The 23,932-nt window shown below is 40.5% G+C and overlaps 1 protein-coding gene across 2 annotated transcripts in view; it reads right to left on the reverse strand.

The window, feature by feature from the left end:
• nexmifb (neurite extension and migration factor b) overlaps nucleotides 1-23,932 on the reverse strand; it is a 62,212-nt gene that overhangs the window by 11,942 nt on the left and 26,338 nt on the right. For both annotated transcript variants that reach the window (XM_075481195.1, XM_075481196.1), the window contains exon 2: nucleotides 3,263-3,393. In XM_075481195.1, the coding sequence (XP_075337310.1) occupies nucleotides 3,263-3,344 (82 nt within the window). In that variant the 5' untranslated portion in view covers nucleotides 3,345-3,393. The remainder of the gene's footprint in view (nucleotides 1-3,262; nucleotides 3,394-23,932) is intronic.

Consider the following 23,932-nt stretch of genomic DNA (forward strand, 5'->3'; position numbering starts at 1 on the left):
CAATGAATCCTCAAACCATCTGTGGATAGCACACGTTTGCACACAATTTGTGAGAAAAAACTGTTTGAAAAAAAAAAAAAAAAAAAAATTTTTTTTTTTTTTAAATGTTAAAAATCGTCTAATCAACCAAAGATTTCGCGACCCCCCTGCAGTACCTCCGCGGACCCCCTGGGGGTCGCGGACCCCCTGTTGAAGACCTCTGCTATAGACCTATCCCTGATATTCAGTTTATTTGAAAGTATATATATCCATTCAGTGCAGAAAAGGGAATAAGATAGATCATAGCTCACAAAATGAAGTGTGGTCCAGATGAAGACAGCTGAAATGTTGTTTCATCCTTTTATGGGCTTTTTGAAATCATTTCTTTCTGCCTTACTGTCTGCTCTTCCATCGTTCTCCGCTCGCTATCTCCTTTCTCCCAACTTCCAGCTCCTTATCCCTGTTACATGGAGGATTCTACATCTGTAAAATGCAAAGCTAGCCATTTCAAAGGCTCAGCCGCCTGGGGTGTTCTCTCATCCAGCTGGTTGGTCAGCCAAAGAAGCCTTTCTCACTTCATCTCCACTATATGACATTTTATGAATGGTGGTGGAGAGGATCAATCCAGCCAGTACAGGATGTTCATAATAAGTGGTGAGTAACTGCAGCATGATTCATAGCTGTCCTCCTGAAAGAGATGCCCTATTCCTGCTCAATGGAGCTGCTTTCACCCTTTTTTCCACTTTTTGATGGTCTCTTCTCCTTACTTTCTCTCCTTGGGTGCCGCTTGAGGAGCAGGCAAATGCTGAGGATAATCTATGTGATTCTCACAGAGGGAACCTGTCAGTCCCCTCTGAGCCTGGTTAGAGCTGATACATTAAGATAAACCTTATCTAAGGATCTGTGGAGCTTAGTTAGTAGATTCACTGGATGCTGGCTACTGGCATACACCTGATAATCGGCCACATACTGGCTGCTGTTTTCAAAATCTCCTTTATAACAGGAAAAAACAACCTCCAAAATAGCAACCTGTAAGCTGCAACCATCAAGTTTTGATGAGGATCTGAGCTGTGCAGTGAGGAAAGCTGCCTGGCTCTTTTTGGTGGTTGTAAGCATCCACCTGGGCCGATCCTATTTGCTTCCCCACAGGTTCCACCAAAACAAAGACCCATTCAATGCTGGACTTAGTGCTGGCTGTGGAAAAACATTTGAATTGAACACTATTGTCTTTATTCTTTTTTTTCTTTTTTTTTTTAAATAAAGTGTTGTGAAAGTGCTTTGCATTGAAAAATGACTGAAAATGGACTGAATACACAAGCAGTGAGCTTTTCATGCTATTTGGAGCAAGGCAGGGGATATTCTTGTCCAGCCTGCCTCTCGGCTTATAAGTTGTAGTTTGCTCAACCTCTTCACCCAATTTGCCTTATTCCGATTCAGATTCTGACCATGTCATTGTAAGATAAATTGCAGCAATTTCTTTAAATCACATGTACACAAAGAGAAAAATATTAAGCTTGTCTGAATATTTTGGAGCGATGCAGAGATGTGGTTATAACACCACTTGGCCAAATTAACTCCATTTGTGGGCTGTTCTGCTCCAGAAAACTGTACACTAAAACTTCTTTCTTCAAAGATGAAGTGAATAAACAATGCTGCTTAGAGTTCATTAAAATTTAACCATGTAATCCTTTTCAAGTCTTATTGGGTTCTTATTATAAAGGACACTAAACACAGAAGAACAAGAATAGAATTTGACTACACTGAGTGAAAGTAAGGAGTACATGTACCATTGATTTAGGTCAAGTTTTTGCTCTCGCTCACTGTTTTAGCAGTGTACATATATATATATATAGATATATATATATGTACACATATATTTCTTTTTGTTTTTTGTGGCGATGATAAAGTAAGTTGTTTTCCCTTGTTTAGTGTTCACCACTGTGAATTGTAAGGTTTAAGCAGGTCACACAAACTCCAGCGTTATGGGAAAAGAGTCCACAGTTTTTGTCATAGAAGTCAAACAAACTTAAAATGCGAGACTTCCGCACTGGATGCATTTTGTGCAGGTGTGAGGCTGGCACAACTGTAACAAAATAACACGGCCTTGAGTGGTTATGTGCATTTAAGATGAGAGGAATATGCACGCAGAGATGTGATGGAGTTTCAGAAGGGATGTAGGAGCAAGAATTGTGTGAATTTGATAGCAGACAGTAGTTCAGCTTCTACTGTATGTCTCCATCACACTGGTGTTGGTACCGAGGGACAAACAATGGCTTAGTGCTAAGATAGAAAAGACGGGAGCTGTGTGCAGTAAGTCTTGCTTTCTCATTTAATAATTATTCTTTCGTTATTATTCTTTTTTTTATTTAGCCTCCCTTTTCCCCAATGACATCTCTGGCATGGGAAAACATAGTCTTAACCTGTTAAAATGTCTGGCCAGTAACTGCTGCAGTCTTCTGGCAATAAGTTGGGAATTTAATGATATACATAGTGAGAATATGACATATATGACATTTGGATTTGAAAAACATATATTTGCATGATACAAATTTAGACATTTATACTTTGATGAAAAAAGAAAAACACCTGAAAATCTACTTGAAAGTTCTACGAGAAAAGGTTCTATGGAAAAGCTTGAATTTTGAATATGTGTAGGAACCCTGAACAACAAAAGATAATCTATGTTAGAGAAACTTCACATCAAGGTATAATCGCAGGTACAACCCACGATGAAAGTTAGATAATAAACAAAGAAATCTAAATAAACTTGAATTTGCACACAGACCTGATTTGTGCAAACTGATGAATCTGCTAATGGCTGGACCCGCTGTCACATTTGTACCTTTTTATGCAAGAAATTAGATGCCATATTTGGGAGTTGTGGAGGCATGAGCAGAGAGGATTAACAATAGTTTACAAGACCTCATTTAATGTTTCTTTCTCATTTTAAAAAGACAGGATGTGTTTCACACTCCTCATTTCCTGTCAAAAGCTTAAAACTGAAGGTGAAAAACTCATTTTAAGGAAGCTCGTTTCAGGGTATGTACTAATACTAATTGTCTCTCCAAAGCTTTCATTTATTCAAGGGAAATATTCAAGCGCTTGCATATTGCTGGTAAAATTAAGAAATTAAAAATTCTTCTTTTGGATCAACAATAAAGTTTCCCTAAATGTTCAAAGTTCATTTTCAAACAATTTAAAAGCCAAATTAACAAGTCGCTAAAGTCATATTGAATCGACTTCACGTTTACGAGGTTTAGATATCAGAGAAATCTGCTGTTACCTGTGTCCTCCACGACATTCGCATTCTCTGGTTCTGAAGTCTTCACGATCAATGTGAGACTGCTGTCTGTTAACACATCCATCAATACGGCTCAACGCTGCACCACCTACGCATCATTTTCACTGTCCCACCTGTTGAAAGAGAAAGACAAAGAGAAATATGAAGAGAGATGAGCAAAAAGGGAATTGTTTATGGATGACTGTCTAATGAAGTGCAACATTAACGGCAGTAGCTTTTGACTTCTTTACAATATAGAGTGAGAGTAAACACAAAAACAAAGTTGCAGTAATTGAGTAGACAGCTCTAAATATGATAGAGATAACAAAGAGGCCTCGAGGGCACCAAACAATCACTAAGTTCTTCTCCATAACACAGATTCATGTCTAAGATTAATTTAAACTTTGCCAACCAAGAAAGTACACAAAGAGCCACCGCTAAGATTTCTATGGCAACTGTAAGCCACACTGTCCTATTTTAAGCTTCATTTAACATTTATAGCAGAGTTGTTAACCTATGCGAACTTCACATAGGCGGCGCTGAGCATATTTGTTTATTGTAATTAGCTGACTCCCTCTCTCAGACGCAAGAGAACAACCTGACTCAAAGAGGAGAGATTAAAGCGATGTGGCTGAGGTGGTGACAATACTTATAATACTTTTTATTGCAGCAACTCGAGATGGTGAAAGTGTGGGTGGGGAATGATTGAGTGCATGTAGTGAATGTGTATGTATGAGTGAATGAGCGCACTGGGTGCAGTCTAATACAGGACTATATTTTGAAGGCAGAGAGGTTGAAGTTTGTCAGCCTCCAAAAACTGGGTGATAAAAGAAAACCCATTGTGACTGTGAAAGAACAGGATACAGAAACTCTGGGCCTGTAAATGATGAACATTTGATGTTGTGGTCTCCTGGCTTTTTATATTGTTTTCTTTTTTTTCCCCCTGCAGTCTCTCTCTGGAGGAGTGGTGCTGCAGGATGACAAATGAGCCAAGGGAGGGGATCTAATAACATGATCTCCTTGTGGTGTGAAAAGGGTGGATGGGAGATTAAGACAGAAGGTAGACAATAAGACAAAGGTAGTGTGTGGCTGACTACAACCAGCTGCCATCTCTTTCATCCCTTTTCTTCTAAATGTCATTAGCTGTTCACTGACCTGAGTAGGAGAGCTACCTGAAGGGAACCCCTGCCCCAGCTTACAGTTGCATACACACCAGCTCAGTGGGTAATTACCTCATGAGCTATCACATCTACTCATGAGTGCCGCAGGTACAAGGGCCCTGTAGGTAGAGCCTGTGTGTATAATAGCCTAATAATGCAAGTACACATACTAAACGAGAAATTCAAATGGGAATTTTGAACTGGAAGCCAGGCATAAAAATGTTTAAAAAATGAAGAAAACATCGATAAAACAAAGCAACACAACCAAAACAATGATTAAAATGGACCTTGATGACTCTGTAAATCAAGACGAAACGTTGTCACAGAGATTTTTGTTTGAGTTAATGAGCTCTCTGGTTTGCTTTAAAAGCAACGCTAGAGAAGTTTGTGCACCTTAAATTGTTGAACCTCTGACTCATTTTTAAGCACACCAACCTTTATGCACGTTCATGGGCTTGAAACTGCCCCGGAGCACCCAGAGGCTGAGATATTGCACTTCACAACTTTTTTTTCCATCCCGAACCCGACACCTTTTTGCTTTACGATACCACGATTAAATTAAAAAAACACTTTTGCCATCAAAGAACAATTACTTTTTTTTTTTTTAGACAATGTCGCCATTACAAATAAAGTGTGGGAGAAAAAGCACTGTTGTCAATAATAATAATAACGTCAAATAAATACATTTTTTTGTAAAAAAAAACAACTATGTGGGCAGGAAGAAATAGTGTACAAGCAAAACACGTGATAAACATCAGATTGGACATTACTGCTGGAGTTTGCTCAAAGAAAAAACAGGGAGCAAAGTTAGCCTTATTGTTGCAATCAGTTTGTAAGAACTGATTATCTCTCCTGTTCTGTCTTTGCGTGGCTCTGTCTGTGAAGTTGCCGACGTGCATGTTTGAATTGATGAAAAGAACATGTTCGTGATCATTTCTCCCTCTGCTCTGTGTAGGGCGTAAGTCAGGGGAGATTGAAGCTGTGGTTGAAACATGTTTTTATACTCCAGAAATGACTAACTGGAAACATAGAACATTACAGCGGCAGCATGTCCATCAGTTATGTTATTTGGCAAACCTTGAAATGCAAAGTTATAACCTTATTGTTATCATCTCTGATGCACAGATGAAGCCTCTTTTAGCTTCCTCAGTTTGAAACTAACATGAAAATAAGTTCTTCTTCAGTAGAAATGTTTGCAGCCTTTCAAAGTGTCCTCAGCTAACTTGCAATGCATGGCACTGTGATATACAAAATGCATATTACGCTGCACATGTATCAATTTCACACATACTTCTGGCTTCTTTTTCCAGCCTCTAAAGCATGGCAACAAATTCACGTGTATAGCTGTCCATGTACAGGGTTCAGACAGAGGTTTGTTTTTATGACATTGTGGTTCCATCCCACAACTGCAGGGTGGGCCAAAGAGCAAAAAGTGACAAATTTTCTACTAATGCTTTAAGCCCAAAAGTGTCCCCACACCATCATCATGCTGAAACTTTGAAACAAAAAACATTTAAACACATTCCTCTCTATGAATGATATGAGCTATGCGGTTATCAACAACACCACCTACTTGCCCTGAGTGACATTTCAACTTCACCCAGCCTGCTGACCCAATCTGTTCAGCTACAATTCCCAAATCTACATAAAACTGAATCATAGCAACAAACGTTACATAACCTATGAGCCACAATTCAACAGTGAAAACATATGCAAGTCATAGGTTTTCTTCTTTACTTCAACATACAAAACTCCAACTCTGTTGGAACCACAGACGATGGCAACGTAGCTACAGTGGATACAAGCCGGGAAGAAATGCTGTGGTGCTATGCAATACAAGGATAATATCAAGTTAGATCATACAGTGAGTCAGTTACGGATATTTATCACAGAAATGACATTATCTTCCAATGGGTTGATATCGTAAAAAGGATGGGAATTGAGAAGCAGTTCCAAAGTTCCCAAAGCATCGGAATTGTGCACTTCTGAGTTTATCAATCCCTCTATCGATGCCGGCGGGTGGTGGCAAATGCACACTGACTGTACACTAACATGTACATGCTGGGCTCTTAAGTCTGTGTGGATCATGAGACACAAATCCCACTTTCCAAACACTTGAAAAAGAACATCCTTTTTCTAACTCAGTGGAAAACAAATCCCATACTTATGATATAGCAACCTTCAAAAGAAAAGAAAAACACAGTCAGTCTAGCCAACTTAGCGATGTATATACCTGCCAGAGCGAGAGCTCTGCCCTTTAACAGGGACACCTCTCTCTTTCTCTGCCCCGTTCAATGAAATTTAGCTCTGCCTGTAGTGTGTTATCAGAGGCTGTGCACTGACTGAGAATACATTGGAGGCATGTTTCTTCTAACATTCTCTCTGGGAAATCACAGGACACTTAGATATAGCCAAAATGACTGCATAGATATCGCCTTTAACTTATTTGGATGGCTTTTCTTTTTTTTTTTTCAGATGACGCAGCAGTAATAATAACAGACCCAGAGAGCAGTCTGTAAATGTTCACGGAGTGACTGTGAGTCGCTATGTCGCCATGACGCTGTTCGGTAACAATTTCAGACCTGTGTTACAGAAGAAACAGAAAAATATATGAATGAGACAAGCTTTATCAGTAATGCGGTTGGAAAAATATACTGTACATGTGAGCTCAAGGAATTAGGAGAGAAGCAAACATGTAAAAGGCTAGACATGTAAGGCAGAATATATGATAAATGACACATTGTACGCGCAACATAAGTGCTGCTGTTTACAAACCGATAATCTGTCACAGTAAATATCTTGCATTATGACAAAATTAACACCATAGTTAGCACATTGTTCTTTGACTAATAGAGCTTGAATAAAAACAATATTATAGAATTTCCTCCTTTTTGGGTGTTAACCGAGAAACTGTGGCTACAACCAACTTCCGCTGCTGCCATTAGTGATGAAAGGGTAAACTCGGGTGTCATGACGATTAGATGTGAAAGGATTGCACCTTTTTAAAGAAAGTAGCTATCTGAGATTGGAGCAAAAATTATATGAAATTGTTAGCTCGTTGATATTCTATTCCAATCAGTTTAGTATTTTGCTCACGTTTTCTGTTTTCTGGATGGAGTTGACAGACACTAAACCCAAAGTTTATTCTATTTGGGATCTCAGATAACAAGCAGTTGTGTTGCTGCTGTAAAACCTGTGTCGTGGACTTGTTTCCCCATAGAAAATTGAGTGAAGAATCAATAAGAGGATCGATAAGAGGATCGAAAAGTGGATCGATAAGAAGCATCAATAATGGCTTAGGTATTAATAAAATCTTATCAATTCCCCACCCCTAAAGTACTTATAGTGACAGGCTATGAATACGCAGCCAAGACCTGGTCTTCACTTCAAAGAGAAGCACCATAACACCTCAAGCCCCGGCTTAAAAGCTCATCTTTCGAGCTATGAATTGGTTTTGAGGTCAAGTTGTATTAATCACAGAAAAACTGAAGTTGTACCTCTGGCAATAAACACATCCCCTCCAATAAAGCATGAACTGGAACTGACTGGCTGAGATGAGCTATGCCCGGCCTTATCAGCCTTATCAATACTGCAGCCTTGAGAAAAATAGCGAAGGCACAGCAGTACCATTAAAAATAGGCTGTAACCAGCGAGAGGTGTGTCTCCAGCATGTCTGCAACACAACACATAGCTGGGATGCTGTTTTGGCCACAGAGGTGCTGCAAAGGTTCATCACTGAGTGCTGCTTGTAGGTGGGTATGTTCAATTGCATGTGTGTTAGATAAAGCCCCAAGGCTGAGGATCCACAGCATCAACATCCCCTAGCAGAAGCTGCACAATCACATGGAGTGAGGCAGAGAGAAAATTAAAGCTGGGCATTTAACAACACTCCCAACACTCCTCCTGCCAGCCAGCTCCAGCGCCTCAAATGTGTTTATTTTCCACATTATTCATGATTCTCCTGTATGCTCCCTCTCGCTCCCTCCTTTACCATCTCCACCACTCTGTCAAGACCTGACGAGAGGCCATTTCAATAATGAAGATGGACTAACTGCAATGGAGAGTGCACATAAATTGGAGCTACAGCCAACAAGCATGTCCAATTTGCCAAGCGGTTAAGCCTGATGTCTAGGTGCAGCTTTAAAAGAGCGCAGTGGCTGCCGTCAACAGGTTTGTGCAGACCCGATTCATCCATCCACATCATTAATACTTCACAGAGGGCACCACCATTTAACTCGGCTGCAGGAAACTGCTCTTTAAACACCACACATTAGGGCACGTAATCACTAGAGCACTCAGTTTTTGAGCATTCAGCAGGTGCTGGAAAATGGCTAGTACTCCTGACCCTTCCATTGTTCTTGCTTGTGGGCTGGGGTCTTTTGTATGATGAGATACAGAAATGGAGACAAAAAGCAGAGAGCGGAGGAAGACAAACAGAATTATTAGAATTTGATTTATCCTTTTAAACCCTCCTCCAGAGATCATGTGTTAATGTGCAAGCTGGATAACAAGATAAGAACGTGTTTACCCGGTCTATATGGAACTTATCGGCACCGCAATCTAATTCCTGCAAGCTTTTTCCAAGGTCCCAGTTTCACTGCATTTGCCCTCGATTCAATTGTATTTTTCTCCAATGAAGCCGCAAGAAAACGGCTAGTTGGAGTAGGATTGTGTATAATTGCCAAAAATACTAGTCGAGCTCCCACAGTGGTAGTAGATGTAGATACAAAGAGCTCATTGTGTCAACAGAGGGAGAGAGTCAGGGGCCAAGGAACAGATCACCAACTGAGGAGCTCTGAAAGAGGGCACAGCGCCACAGGGAGCACCGAACCAAACAGACAGCGCTGAAATGGCGACTCCGCTTTTCAGCACAGGTGTACAGTTACAGAGGAGGTTCACTGACTGGCTGGAGACAGGCTGAGTAACCTGCTTCACACACTATTCACGGCAATACTCTTGAGCTTGCAGCAGTATGTGGTAGGACTAAAGAAAAGCAAAAATCCAATACAGACACGGGTACTGTAAATAATAATACATACTACATAAATTCTTGAAATAACACACACACACGTTCACAGATATATTTTGGTAGTATGAACGTATTTAAGGCTTGAATTCCGAAATCTGGAAAGATTATGTGAAAGTCTATTAATACTGTTGAAGATCAGGGATGATTTTAATAGAATTAGAATCTATTTAATATGTTGCAGTCTTGAACATGCCCAGGTTTAACCACTGACACTCCGATATTATTAACAATGAATTTCCAAAGCAGTTGGTACCTGACAGACAAACAAGTGAAAAACAACAGCTGCGCCGTAATCTCTATTGTAATTACATGCAAAATGTTAAGTGAGACAGAAAGTAGCAACAGAATGGCTTGTCTTCCATGTTCCCTCCTTTTGCACAGTACACAGTCTGTATGGGTTACAAATTCAACTGCTGAGGATGTAAGAATACCTTATTCATGTGTGCTGCTGCTAACTTATATGTGCCATGAACTGAAAATATTATCAGCAAAAAAGTTTGCTACCGGTAGAAGATTAGTGGTGCATTCTAACTGAACAAGGATGTCAGGAAAAGCTCCGATTTCCAACTCAGATACACCAATCCAACATGGCTTCCCTGTGCTTAAGTCAAAGCTGGATTAAAACAGGCTTCTGTTTATTAGAACTTCTGTCTACTTGTGTCTTATCAAATCAGTCCACAAACAGTACTAACCATCTTCCATCTGTGAACCTCAATTTGTTACCTGTATCAACAAAATACCATTCAATGCTAACAGTTTTGCAAACAATAAGTAACTTTGTTAGCCAGCAGACCTTACTGATTTTCCAAGGTGTTGTGCTGAAAGCAATCAATAAAAGTCTACTCAGCTTCTGAGGCAGAAGTAATGCACCACAAGTTGTAATTCTATTACGGCATTGATAGTTTCTAATCGTCCAAAAAGTTGCTAGTTTTGACGCTAAAGGTTTACATTTTAAAAAAGTCACAAACCTGGGTCAAACAAATTGCCTTTTTGACCCTCAAAGTCTCTAAATTGGCAAGAGTAAGGTGAACTGAAGCTCGTCCTTCATCGCTATGAGTGAGAGGGATGCTAGGTGTGAAAAATGAGATATTTAAGCTTACAGTATAGTGGTATTGTGGTAAAATTGTGAAATTAAAAGAATTATATGTAGTTATTGTGTTAATACACATGCGGCTGCAAAGTTGCCTCATAACGAGAAGGTTTCAGTTCCAGTCCCAGCCGAGGTCTCTCTGGAGTTTACATGTTCTCTCCAGATACTCCAGCTTCTTCCCACAATCCAAAAACATGCCTTTTAGTTGGTGATTCTAAATTGACCCAAGGAGTGACTGTGAGCGTGCATTGTTTTTTGTCTCAGTTGTCTCTGTAATGGCCCTGTGATGGATGGGTAACCTGCGCAGACTGTATCCTGCCTGTTGTCTGATGGCAGCTACGTTAGGCTCCAGCCTGCAAAACCTGAAATGGATAAAGCGAGCATAGAAAATGGATGGATGATACACATGATAATATAAGTGTTTTTCAGTTTACATTATTTTGATGCAGTAATGTCAGTGGCCTTGTGGCTCTTTTGTTTATAAGTTAATCGTTGGCTGTTACCCATCAATCAAATGTAATATTTGGGGTTTTTTTTCTTTCATTTTACAGTTTTGGTTACAGAGTCATCACTGAACAAGAATCCCAATTTGTTGTGATACTGCAGGCTTAGATACTACATAATACTACATATTACAATGTTTATCACAGGTTTTGTTCATTTGATGAATAAAGCTTCTGTTTGTGTCTGCTTTTTGGTTCTGAGGAAAATATATTGCAGTGTCATTGAGTTGTTTGATAATTTTGTCTTTTTTAACATAGTTATTCCATCAGCTGCTCCTATGAAAAATACTTATTCTTTCATATCTATTCATTTTTTTCTGTTCAATAAATGACCATTTCAAAAACTGTACTGTCTATATATGTACAGCGACAACAAGACATGACTGAGATGGCAGCTTGGTGTGTCTGTACAAGGCGTGTCATGTGCTTCCTGAATTGTTTCACATATTTTTGTTTTAGCCACTGTTTCTTAATACAAAGCTCAGACTGGCTAACTCAGTCAAAAATATTGCTTGTCAGGGAAAATCTGTGCTGCAGCTTAGGACAAATGTCAGTGATTTTGTCTCTGACACATGAGGAGAGAGAGGGGGGGGGGGGACATTTCTTATCTGTATATCTTAATACATTGGTGCACCCTACATGTGCCTCTGCTACTGTGCACTGTCTGTGTCAGCTGTTTGGTGCTGTATTTGATCCAACATCCTCACCTACAATCCCTCACATGGCCACTGTGATGGCAGAGATATGGCATCCGCTTGAGATAATCATCGTCAATCTCAGGCTGCTGAAGAGCCAGGGAAGGATCCGATAGGTAAAGATTCACTATGAATCAGGATTAGGATCTTTATCAGCGCAGCACAACCTGCAGAGACAGATCTGGACAATTGTAACTACTGTAAAACTTGAAGGCTTTCGGTCTGCCTCAGAATAAAGGGGTCAGGCCTCTGAATTTATATCGAAATCCAGTTTTTTATCAGGTGTCTGCTCTAGCCATCAGTATTTCTGCACGTAAGGAGATTGAAGGACTGCTGAAACATATCAGTGACACGTCTTGCAGGATATAATTATAGCTCAGAGACAGGCTACGTATCTTTCCAGTTTAAGGTTTAATTAAAAAATGTTTTCCCACTGTTTTATGGCAGTCAATTCAATATTTTTGATGATTCTGTGACTGTTAATAGAACAGTTTTACCGTAGATAACCATCAGGTCTCACGGTGGACAAACTAGTATTAACACTTTTAGAATATGATCAAATGCAATATGACATAATAGATAAAAAAACAATGTACTATACGTTTTTTTTTTATGACTGTATGGACTGCATCATAAGAACTCATTTAATTCTACCTACTTTGGACAAAATACAGTAACATGAATACCTTTTTGTTGTATTGTAGTACTGCATTTCATTTCCATCTCAGGTTGCCATGTGTCTGCATCTCATACACATTTAATTCATTTTTTTGTCAAATTTAAATGATACACCACTTGCTTCAGTTCCTGAAGAATGACTGCAGTATTCTACCAAGGTCTTGGCAGGGTGACAGCAAAAAAGATTGCTTCACATACAAGAAAAACAAACCACAAAAAGGGGTCTTTTAAACTATATTCAATTGAAAACAGGACAAAGACATATGAAATGTTGAAAATGACACATGACTGATCTTAGAAAAATATAACCTCAGTTTGAACTTGATGTAAGTTCCCCCAGAAATATTGGGGGATGTTTACCACTGGGTTGCATCCCCTCTTCATTGAGCCACACTCTGTCAGTACCCGTTAAGTTTAAAAAAGTGAAGTTTTCTTTTACATTCTTACTTGATTTCAGCCCTTTGTCTTATTTTTCATCTCATAATGTGCTAAATGTTTTGAACTGGTGACGGGCAGGACTACAAAGAGGTCATTCCAAGGCATAACGTCTGTTCTTAATGCAGTGCTGCCTGAGGTCCTGAAGATCACGGTCATTCAAAATTGATATTCAGCTTTTCCATTTGAAGACAGATATTTTTTTAAGTAATTCTTTTACTTATGATATGTACCGTAGATAAACTTCACTAATTCTTTTTCAGAAGTTTATCTTTAAATGATATACAGTATTTCCCCGCATGGCCTTCTACAGAGGGATGGATCCTCTTTATTTCTTAATGACTCAGCTTTTCAGGGACACTGTTTTTTAACACACTCATGTTACTGATCTGTAGCAATTAACAGTGACTAAGCTATAAGTTAAACTGTTTAGTGTATGACACAACTTTTACAGTTTTTTTGTTGTCCCTGTGTCAACCTTTGCTGCCATCTATTTACAAATAAACTTTTTTTTAAAACAAGAAAACAGTCAATGTGGTGTTGTGTGTCTATTGTTTTCCATGACATGTAGAGTTAAAGTCACACATTGTGCATTCTTCTTTATTTAGATTTTATGCTGCATCTCAATTTTTATGGGACCAAGGTCGCACAGTGCAGAAACAAGCCGATACTGTATGATGTCTAAATTTAACATTGTTATCTATTCACTGATAACAGTTCTTCTGTTTATCTTTTGCACAACCTGAGCTTTTCAACAGCAGGGAGAAGAGGACAGTAAGAGATAAGGAAAGGAGAAAAATAAGCGAAGAGAAGGTCACCAGTAGGAGAGAGACAGGCGATTACAATGCATCGCCGCTTCCCTCCAGAGACGGCCGCTGTATGTGTTGACAATGCAGCTTCATTCATACATGTGCGGATGATCGGGAAATCAACGCTACCACTTGAAATAAAAATGAACAAACAAAATGGGATGGGGCCATGATAGTGAATGGCAGAGAGAAGAATGGCAATAAGGCAGGCAGTAGGCGAGGTGTTAAAAGTTGATTAGGTTGTTAAAGGTCACATAGTCAGGCCTCATCAGCTGTCCCAGTGGAGCGCAAGAAGCAGCTAAGGGCCACAGCACTGCCGCTAATGAGACAGAAGCAATGGCATCCTCCCTCACATATGGATATATCCTGTTCTCATGTGTAGAAATATCCCTATAGTACATGAGAGTGCATGCCAGCACCCAGTTAAAGTGACGACATGAACAAAAAAAATCTCGACTGGCCTGAGGTTGTTATAACAAGCCCTGCATATAGCACGGAGAAGGTTGAAACAAGCGCAGCATACTACAGAGGGAATTTAAATGCTAAATTATTTGAGATTGGAAATGTACTAACCATGCTTCTACACACAGAGTGCACACATGCATATGTACTCACATGGGCTAACCAACCATAAACTTTCACAGTACAGATTCATTTGCTCATTTGAGCGAATCGTGTTTGGTCCACCCACAACTCTTGAAGGGTCAGCCTTATGAAACGATTGCGTATTTAATGAGGCTGTGCGTACAAGAAGCTCACGCGTGCACCTTCCCATACACACTCATTACAACCGCAGTGCTCCCACTCAGTACAGTTAAAAAGATGCTGATGTATGAGTAACTGCTGATAAATACAGAATGCATTTATGCATCCACCTCACAGAAACACTGAGCCAAAACCAACAATCATGACCAAACCTTGGAACTCCTGGCGAATACACACAAGGACGTGCCCTCACATGCATGCATCGAAGAATCTTCAGTGCAACAGCAAAAAAGGTCAGCCGTCAGAGATGCAATTATCATATTTCCAACAGGTGCATTTATTAGAGCTACGCTTCATTTGCTGTGCTGAATCTAAATCAGACTGGGGGGACTGGGGGCCATTACACTGCAGTGATCAGTGCTAATATGGTGACATAATGTCCTGCAGGTTTACATGCCTGCAAAGGCACTCTGTCAATGCTTCTATCTGCCACAACAATTCCTGTCAGACACTTTATAGCTTAAAGTGATCAATATTTTTTATTACCACCACTTTGTTCCAGCTCTCTCACATAGGCTCTGGAATAATGGACATTAGCGGGCTGCTGCCTTTCTTTTCTTCACGAGTGAGCCTATAGATGTCTGTGTACATGTCTGTGTGTGCTCCTTATGACAAACAAACGCGTGACGGGCTTTGTCTCGAGTTATTTATTATTTGTTTATGTGACTGACCGCGCAGAATTGTGTGCCGCATGTGCTTGTGTTCAACATTGCATGTGTAATGTGTGCGGCGGACGTGTTCATGTAAGAGCTAAGAGTCCCTCATAATGAGAAGCCCTTAAAGGTGAGGCTGGATCACAAGAGAAAGGGCATCAGAAGAAGTGATGATGGTCGCTATGGCACTGGGCACAATGGTCGGAAATCACAGCTTCCAAAAAAAAAAAAAAAAACAACCTCAGCACATGTAGCAACACAGAGGTATACTGTACCCGTTTTAATTTAACGTCTGCAAGAACAGACCTGTCTACAGCAGAGATGGTGGAAAAAAGCAAAATCGCACTCAATATCAGTGTTGGCTACAACTGCTAAGAATGGCTAATCAATAGAGCAGTGCACCTATGGGAGACATGTTCCATTAAGTCTGTGGGTCAATGTGTTTTCCAGCAGATAGCACTGGTTTATTTTCCCTGACGCTTGTCCCTTTCCCCATTACCCCCATGCTTGATTAGCTGCCCTGCTTGCCTCTATTGATGTGTATTAGTGATCACCCCTGGAGTCCTATCAGTCAGTGGCTCTCGGGTGAACACACATGACCCGTGACCCCTGCCCTCCTACCCAGGATGATCCTCAGTTAATAAGAAGTATGTTCACCAAACATCTGCTGTACTAGGGACATTATTCTTCTGTCTGAAATGTACAATCACAGACACAAATACTATAAGTGAGTTATGATGCAGAGCTGGATTAAATATTGAGTGATATGGCTGAAAAAAAAAAGCCAATATGTCATTTGCTGGTTTAATGAAAGTGTGGGTTTAATTTGGGGACATTTGTCCTTTGTTTGATACCTCTCCTTTTTATTTATTTATTTTTTTTGTCAACAGCAACATTTTTTGTCTTCGTGTACATCAAGTCAGACACACTGACAAACAGAATGTGAGAACGCACACATATCACGAGAACTAGTAATTAATGAAATGACCTCTGAACGCTGCACTCCCAGCAACCCCCTCTCATCATAGCCACACGCAAACACACACATGCGAGAATAGAATTGCTGTCTGGAACCTGCCAATTATTCTGTACTTTACTGGACCCTCGCTGCATCAGAGGTGTGATTGGAATAACAACCACCCCACCAAACCATGTTGTTCTCCATTCCCTGTAGGGCTGCACTGAACCAGCATGGGGAAGAAGAAGGAAACACTGTAGCCATGATGAGGAAGAGGAAGGGGACAAGACCGAGGGAGTGGCAAGGGGGAAAAAGCAAAACGTGAGGATTACATGACGGAAGAAGAAGAAGGAGAGGAGAGAGAACGAAGTCCCTGGCAACATGCATCGGCAGTGTGAGTGCTGTCTGAGTGACACTCACTCTCATACACCCCCCCTCTGGGGAAATAACCCCCTTAATCCAGCATGCTCTTTCAGATAGACAAGATCCCCCTTCTTCTCCCAGCACGGATATGAAACGCTCCCCCTTGTGATTCAAATACCAGGGATGAAGGCTGGAAATCAAATACACAACATTGTGACGTGGCACAGGCAGAGAAAGACATCAATGTTCGATCTCCTCCTCTCTGGCAGCTGAGTCGCTGCCATAGAAGAAGGCACAAGGTCATTGGTTACCACAGTAGGAAGTGGCCTGCCATTGGCTCTTTTGTTGGGAGGTAGCATAAGTCAGTTAGTTAGGCTACGGCTACACGAAAACGAAACGAGGTTTTTTTTGAAAACGGGTACGAAAATTCTTGCGACCACACGGAAACGCGCTGCTGTCCAGACGAAAACGGATGAAAACGATGAAACGATGCAGTACACACGCCACTGTGTCACGCCACGCTGTGAGACAATAGAGAAGTGTTAAAATTGGCTCACAGCGTCAACGTGTGACTGACGTAAAAACGTTTTGGCTGTAACAATGGAAACGAAACGAGGCCGTTTTCAAACTTTCCCACTCTGGAACCCGTTTTCAAAAACTATCGTTTTGGGGTAGTGGGAACGCCGATAACGATAAGAAAAAGTATCGTTTACAATGAAAAACGTTTTCGTGTAGCCGCAGCCTTAGTTAGTCAGTTAGAAAATGTTTGTCAGGTTCCTTTATCTGAAAATATCAGACATATGATATTAAAACATAGTTTCATTTATGTTGCAATAAAATGTGCTTTTTTTTTGTCTAAAATAAATGCAGTAAAAAGCAGCTCCTAGCCTCGGCTTCTTAAGAACACCTTTTAAATCCTTCCCGCTGCTTTTAATGCCTTGTTCCCCTTGGTAATATCCTTTCTCATAAGCATGCACAATGTGACCAACATTCAGAGACAGAGTTAATTAACGGTACACAGCACTGGATGGACCGCTGAATCAATAAAGTCAAGGCAGGCCCAGTCGCAGCAGGCTGAGCGGCGGGACCCGCCAACCACATAGCCTTTTCAGTGCAAACCGAGGGAGGTCTTTTTCTCTACATACTGGTGAATCACTCCACAGCCAGGCTGCTTGGTACACAGAGCAAACTGCAGAGCTAGGCCGACACAGTGTGATATCATATTAGCATTACAAAGGCTTTCCCACCATCTGTGACACACTGTGGAAAAAAAAATCACTTTTCAGTTTCCAAGCCCTGAGTGCTGATGTTTCCATAGGTTCTGTGAAGACGGCTGATGTGAGTGTGGCTGGGAATGACAAAGGAAACGTGCATTTACTCCAGCCTCTCCGACAAGTAGCCTATGGTTCACCTACACTACAGTACACACAAAGTCTTGCATCTCTACCATTGCTGACTTACTAATATCACCATGCTGCACACTCTAGTGTTTATACTCTTAAAAACATAGGTTGGGTTCCCTAATTGATTCAAACATATAAAACATGATAAAGAAATCCATTAAAAGCAATGCTCTCCTCAGAGAGAGCTGAAAGAGTTCTGTGCTTCACTCAGCGGCCTAGGGGAATGAATAGACTTGGCTCGTCTACACAGCCCTCCTTGCTTTCCACTGTAGCCTGTTGTCACTAGCCCCTGGTCGTATGCCATTCGCCTACTTGGCAGGGAGAGGTGCTGTACAAAGCAACTGGCAGGTCTGGTAAATAATGCTGATGGAGTGTGATAGAGAGAGAAGTATCTCCTTTATTCCACAGAGCTACTCTATCTGTTTCAGCTGCGAGAGAGGGTGGACAAATGCCGGCTGCTTTTCTTCCGCAGTCTATTCGACTGGAAAGGCAGGAAAAAGAAAACGACCTTCCCATCTCTTCTTTGTGTTATCTTTTATTATGTTTGCCAGCTTAAGAAAAAAACAAATAGGCTTCAGCCAATCTTAAGCCAATGGTTTACCAGAGTCCTGAGCACTGCAGAGGAGACAACCTGCCAACAGCTGGGATTTACAGTTGAAACTTCATGCATTCAATTACACAGATGAAGGAGGGACAAGTGGACAATAGCAATGCAGCGTTGAGGAGAAACACTCATCCACGCAATCATGCAAAGCCCTCTACTTAGGCAGGAGGAAGAGTGTGAGAGAAGTATGTATGCTTATCACACACTGTATGACTGACTTCATAGCTCAAGCTCCAGCATCATCCCAGAAATATGATCACCGTCCTGTGAGAACATTGCCTGCTCCTCAACAATACTCAGTATTAATGCAAAAGCATCTTTAAGTTCATCCTCTGTATAAAAGAGCTCTGCGGTACATTTGCATGCTCTGTTGATTGCGCTTGTACATATTCTTTTAATGCATTTTAAGGCTCTGGCAGCAGGAATATGCTATTAACATTGCCCATTATCCCTTTTCACTAATTTTACACCCTACGTTCAATGCCTCGTGCTTGAAGAAATGAGGGAAACGTGCAAGAAGCAGCATCTATTATCTAAACGGGGCAAGCACTGCTTAGTCCAAGTGCACACATTTGGTAGCTTCAGGCAAAGCGAGCAGTAAAACTAATCTGTGGAAGGAAAAAAGAATTGTGTAAATGACAGCTCGTGATCCCATATATGCTCTGTGATTTATATTTGTATGAACACACTGTCCATGTGGTCCCCTGTCGTCTGATGTGTATATTAACTGGGAGTCTTACCGCATATGAAGAGCATATATGGCACAGTAGCAGCATGTAACGCCTCTCTCATCCCCACGGGAGTGCAAAGGGTCAATGAGGTTTCCAGCCCGGTGTAATATTCCTGTCACCGAGCCTCATTGTGAAAACACCTGTAGATGCATCCTCCCTCTCACTAAGTGTAACTCACATTAGCATATGGCCAAGAATATCCAGTCTGCTGAAGCCCGTCAGGAAGACAGCCTGGTGAGAGCTAAGGTAGCAAGGTTAGCTCTCTTGTCAAAACCAATATCCACCTCTTGAAGACTAGACCGGGCAGAGGCAGCCAAAATCATCTGCATAAAGGAAAGGCACTAAAATCCCCTCTCATAAAATACGACAGGGGAGCCAGCTCACACTGGTTAAAGCATGATGAAAGGAATGGAATCCAGCACAGCTCCCTGTCTGTGGATAATCAAACAACCCTGGCGCTAAAAGCATGGCATTCAGATTCAATTGTAAAAGCTGCTGCCATCTGAGGAAAGAAAAAGACATAAGAGAAAAATACATTCCTGTTGTTTTGAACTCTGTTGAAGCTTAAAAGATGTGTTTTATAATGTCTCCCATTAGAAATAAACACACAAACTCTGAAACCAGAAAAAAAATAGTTCACAGTAGTAAGCTCCGAAATCAAGAAATGCAACCATATTTGTTTCAAATGGTGACTGATTGATAATGCATTAAAAGCAATAAGGATTTATTGAGTGGGGGTATAGGAGTATGATCTCATGATATCCTCGAACTGGAGCATGACAGCCACATCTGATCCTCAAGGGAACAGTGGTACATATTAACCAGTAGATGATGACAATGTATCTCATGGATTGTTTATGAGAAAGATACCCATGGTGCTATAAGCAGAACACCTTGTACAGTCAATTGTCAGAGAAAAGACAAAAGATTATAAGATTTATTCACTTAAAATGGAATATGATATATCTGTGGGGTAAAAACAAAAAAAAAATCAAAGAGCCTCAAACGTTCCCTGACACAACAACAGGCTTTTATACTTGGAATGTAATGAAGTGGTGCACCAAAACAGCCGAGGCAACAGAGAGAGCGTACCAATGCCTTATTACATGTGTGTGAAGTGGAGCTGGGAGCAGGGAGGGTGCAGGGAATGTCTCAGTGACAGAGGCAAAGGCTGATGAAAGCTCTGCACAGAGCAGTTGAAAGCGCAGACACATGACACAGCTCATAACAGCTCACCATCCAGGACAGGATCGCATTCATGTAGCCCTCTCCTTCATGTATATTTAAACACTCGCAGCTCCAGTTCAATTTCGGCTAAAAGCATTTACTTTTCGGAGCACACATGCACATATACAAATATCTGAGAAAAATCGGGGCAAGCCTCTCACAGAAGCCGACAATGACCCCAAAATGGAAAACATTTTCTTGACGCAATTTCTTTTTTTCATTTTAACAAGCAGAGAAACTGAGCAGGCTGTAGTGGCCCTGACACATTAAGACTGTGTGATCTCACACATGGTTTGTCTTCAAGGCCCTTTGTGTGTATGTGTATGGGAGTCAATGTGAGAAAGCGTGTGGGTGTGTTTGCTTGACTATATCTTTGTGTAAGGGAAAAAGAGAATGACGCGATGATGAGAGCAACTGAGGGAAAAGGAGGAAGAGAACATGGACAGGATGAGATGAAATTGAGAGACAGAAAAAAAAAAACGGGATGGTGATGGTGGCAGCAGCCGTGCGTGTGTGTGAGGGGGGGTCTCTGTGAACCCAGGGGGTAGGTAAGATTACAGATGTACACACAATGTTTTGGAGCACAGGCCAAGGGCTGAATAACAGAGTGTTGCTTCTTCTGCAGAGCTGCGTGCTGCAGCTCACTCTGTGCCTTGTTCCGCTCAATGCCCAGGGCAGCCATTCAGAGACGCTCCCCGTGTAGACTTTCATGTCCCAAAAAACAGAGTTCCTCTGACAGAATGGCACTGTTGTTGATGAGCCTTTAGAAAGCCAGCAGAGAAATTCCAGAGGGCACGCATTTTTTTTTCTTCATTGTTATTCACGTTTACTATCAGCCAACCAGTCCAAGAGCAGTGCTGCCATTCTCCTCTGGTTCTTAGGTATATATTTGCCATTTGATTAAGTGTCTAAATGGAGGACAGTTGCTTCCATTAAGCAGCCATCCATTAAGGTGAAAATGTAGGGAAATTTTAGTCATATTGAGGCAGAAACAATCTGACTAACCTGAATTACTTATAAATTACTGTGACATTATTAGATCTTTGTCTATGACCTGATTCTGAACATTGTGGTAGAACGGTGCGTCTCGCTACCAACACTGGTAAAACACTAGCAAAAGTCAGAGAAGTGACCACGTTTGGTAACACTTAGTAAAAGTGTTATCTTTGTGACGGTTACCATTAAGTGTTCCTACTGTGATGTGTTTTATAAAAGAACTTGACCAAGACAAGATGCACATGACAGAGCAGGCTAAAATATCAACCTGAAAGAAACTATCTAGCGTGTGTGTTAGTATTACATGAAACGTTCATTTCGGGTGGTTTTGACACTGGCTGTTATGAGACCATTATCGCTGCATCGAGAAGATTTTCCTTAACCTGAAGAACAGATGCACAATGTGGATTAGCCATTAAAATGTCATTAAGTCTTATTACGCATCAAATGATTTTATAACAATGTCACCGACATTTTCTTTGATCTCAAGTGCAGTGATTAGTCATTTTAATGTCAACAGGAGTTAGTGTGTTGTTAAATGGTTTTATAGTCACAGCAGAAATTCATCAAAGCAGAAACATTAAACAACAACGATCATCCTTGTCTCATTTGTACCGTTTTTTTTCGATACACACACACACATATATATATATGTATGTCTATTATAGATGCCAATTAGTAGAGAACATTTCTAATTTTAATCAGCATACAAGTGCAGACTATTTATAAGCATCTTGAATATAGTAAATAGTGGTGATAGCATAGTGTCAAAACAAGGTGTGGCAGCCACAGTTTGACAATAGTAATAAAAGGTACAAACTGTGATCACGGTTTCTTAAGAAAACAAAAAGGGATGTAATGATTTTAAAATGCATCTTATGTACATTTCACTTGTAGGAACAATTATAGTTCTTGTGTTTATTTTGTGTTTTAGCCCTCTGTGGTTAACAGTCAAATCAAACATATAGGGTGGGATATGCACATCCACCTTCATGGGGTACAGGCTCAAAGCCAGATGGCTGAAACATGAAGCCTCCAACTTCTAACCCTGTGAAATCATTTTTCTCAACTTATAGCAATCAACGTTTCATCAAGCAGTTACCTGGCAATCTAACAAGAACAGTGTTTTCAAATCAACGCAATCTACTTAAGGACAAACCAGGAAAAAGCCTGAAACAAGAACAAGTAACTCATATCAATGAAACAACAACAGCAGGCTAAATTAATGTTTTAAAATCAAATTATCTTTTTCTCTCATTTAAATGTAAGACGTTCTCGACTCTTTTACCCCTAAGTGTGGACATATTCCATACGTTATGGACATATCCATATTGGACTGTCCTCTGAAGGTTAGACAACTTTTGCTGGAGTCTCTGTAAGCTAAAATAAACAGCTGTTTCAGTGTAATGAGTCTGTGGCTGTATAATTTCACATGAGTCATCTCAATTCTGCAACATGCCAGCATTGATTAAAAATGAGCAAAATCGTTGGACAAAACTGGGCAATGAGCGTGCTGCAACATGGGTTAAGTAGTGTTTAGTAGGGACAAGTCTGCTTGTGTTTGTAGCATGTTTGAATAAATGCCTAAAGGGAGAAAAACAAAAAAACAGCCAAATACAAGCTTAAAGATGAGTTGCTTGTAAAGAAAATAGTACACCCAGTAGCGTCTGAGCTTCCCTTCCAAGCTGTTCCCGTCTGCCTCACTTCTTCTGCCGCGATAACATAGCAAGTTTGTGCCAAACAGAAAAACAACACATATGATAAGCTGCAATGCAGAGGACTTAGCGCCATTGCTCTTTTTGGGCTCATGTTCAGGTCCAGGGGGACGTATCGTGTTGTTCTTCTACCTGTTCTGAAACTGTTATTTAAGTTTAGTTTTTAAGAGCTACTTTCATGGTGTTCCCTAGTAAAAATGTCTACGTGAATCACATAAATGTTTTTTAAAGATGTTCAGCCCTTAAGGTGCATCTTTAATTTTGCTGGGAAAAAAACCCCCAAAAAAACCACTAATTTTAATTAGATGACAGCAGAGTCTGGCACACAATCGCTGTTCCCCAGATATCATTCCCTGACTTTATGTTGTGAATATAACACGAGGTATTGAAGGTGTCGCAAAACATTTAAAGGAAACTTCTTTTTTTTTCTTATCAAGCAAACGATGCTTCTAATGAAAAAAACAAAGTAACATTTTCCTTCGTGAAAGGAGGATTGAACCAGGATGTAGCCGTTGCATATTTGTGTTGTCATTTCCATTAGGTGACATTAGATAAGTGGTGTTAAATATATTAAAGGCAATACACAAAGAATTCACACCAACAAACAAACAGAGCACTTTGATAAGACCAACTACATGCTCACTCTCAGTCAGTTTCACCATAAAAACAGAAGATTGAGGAGGTGTCTCTCTTTTTTTTTTTTAAACGTAGCGTACATCATTACACATAGGAAGGAAAGCAGAGTCCAGTATGGTCCTCAACCAAGACAACACATATACCGTGGTGAACAGAGCTGATTTGATTAGTCAGTTTGCCCTGCTGACGAAGAAAAAAGAGCTGTTGGCTACAGTTAATTCAT

Source organism: Odontesthes bonariensis, chromosome 13 (genome assembly GCF_027942865.1).
Source record: "Odontesthes bonariensis isolate fOdoBon6 chromosome 13, fOdoBon6.hap1, whole genome shotgun sequence".
In the NCBI taxonomy this organism is placed as follows: domain Eukaryota; kingdom Metazoa; phylum Chordata; class Actinopteri; order Atheriniformes; family Atherinopsidae; genus Odontesthes; species Odontesthes bonariensis.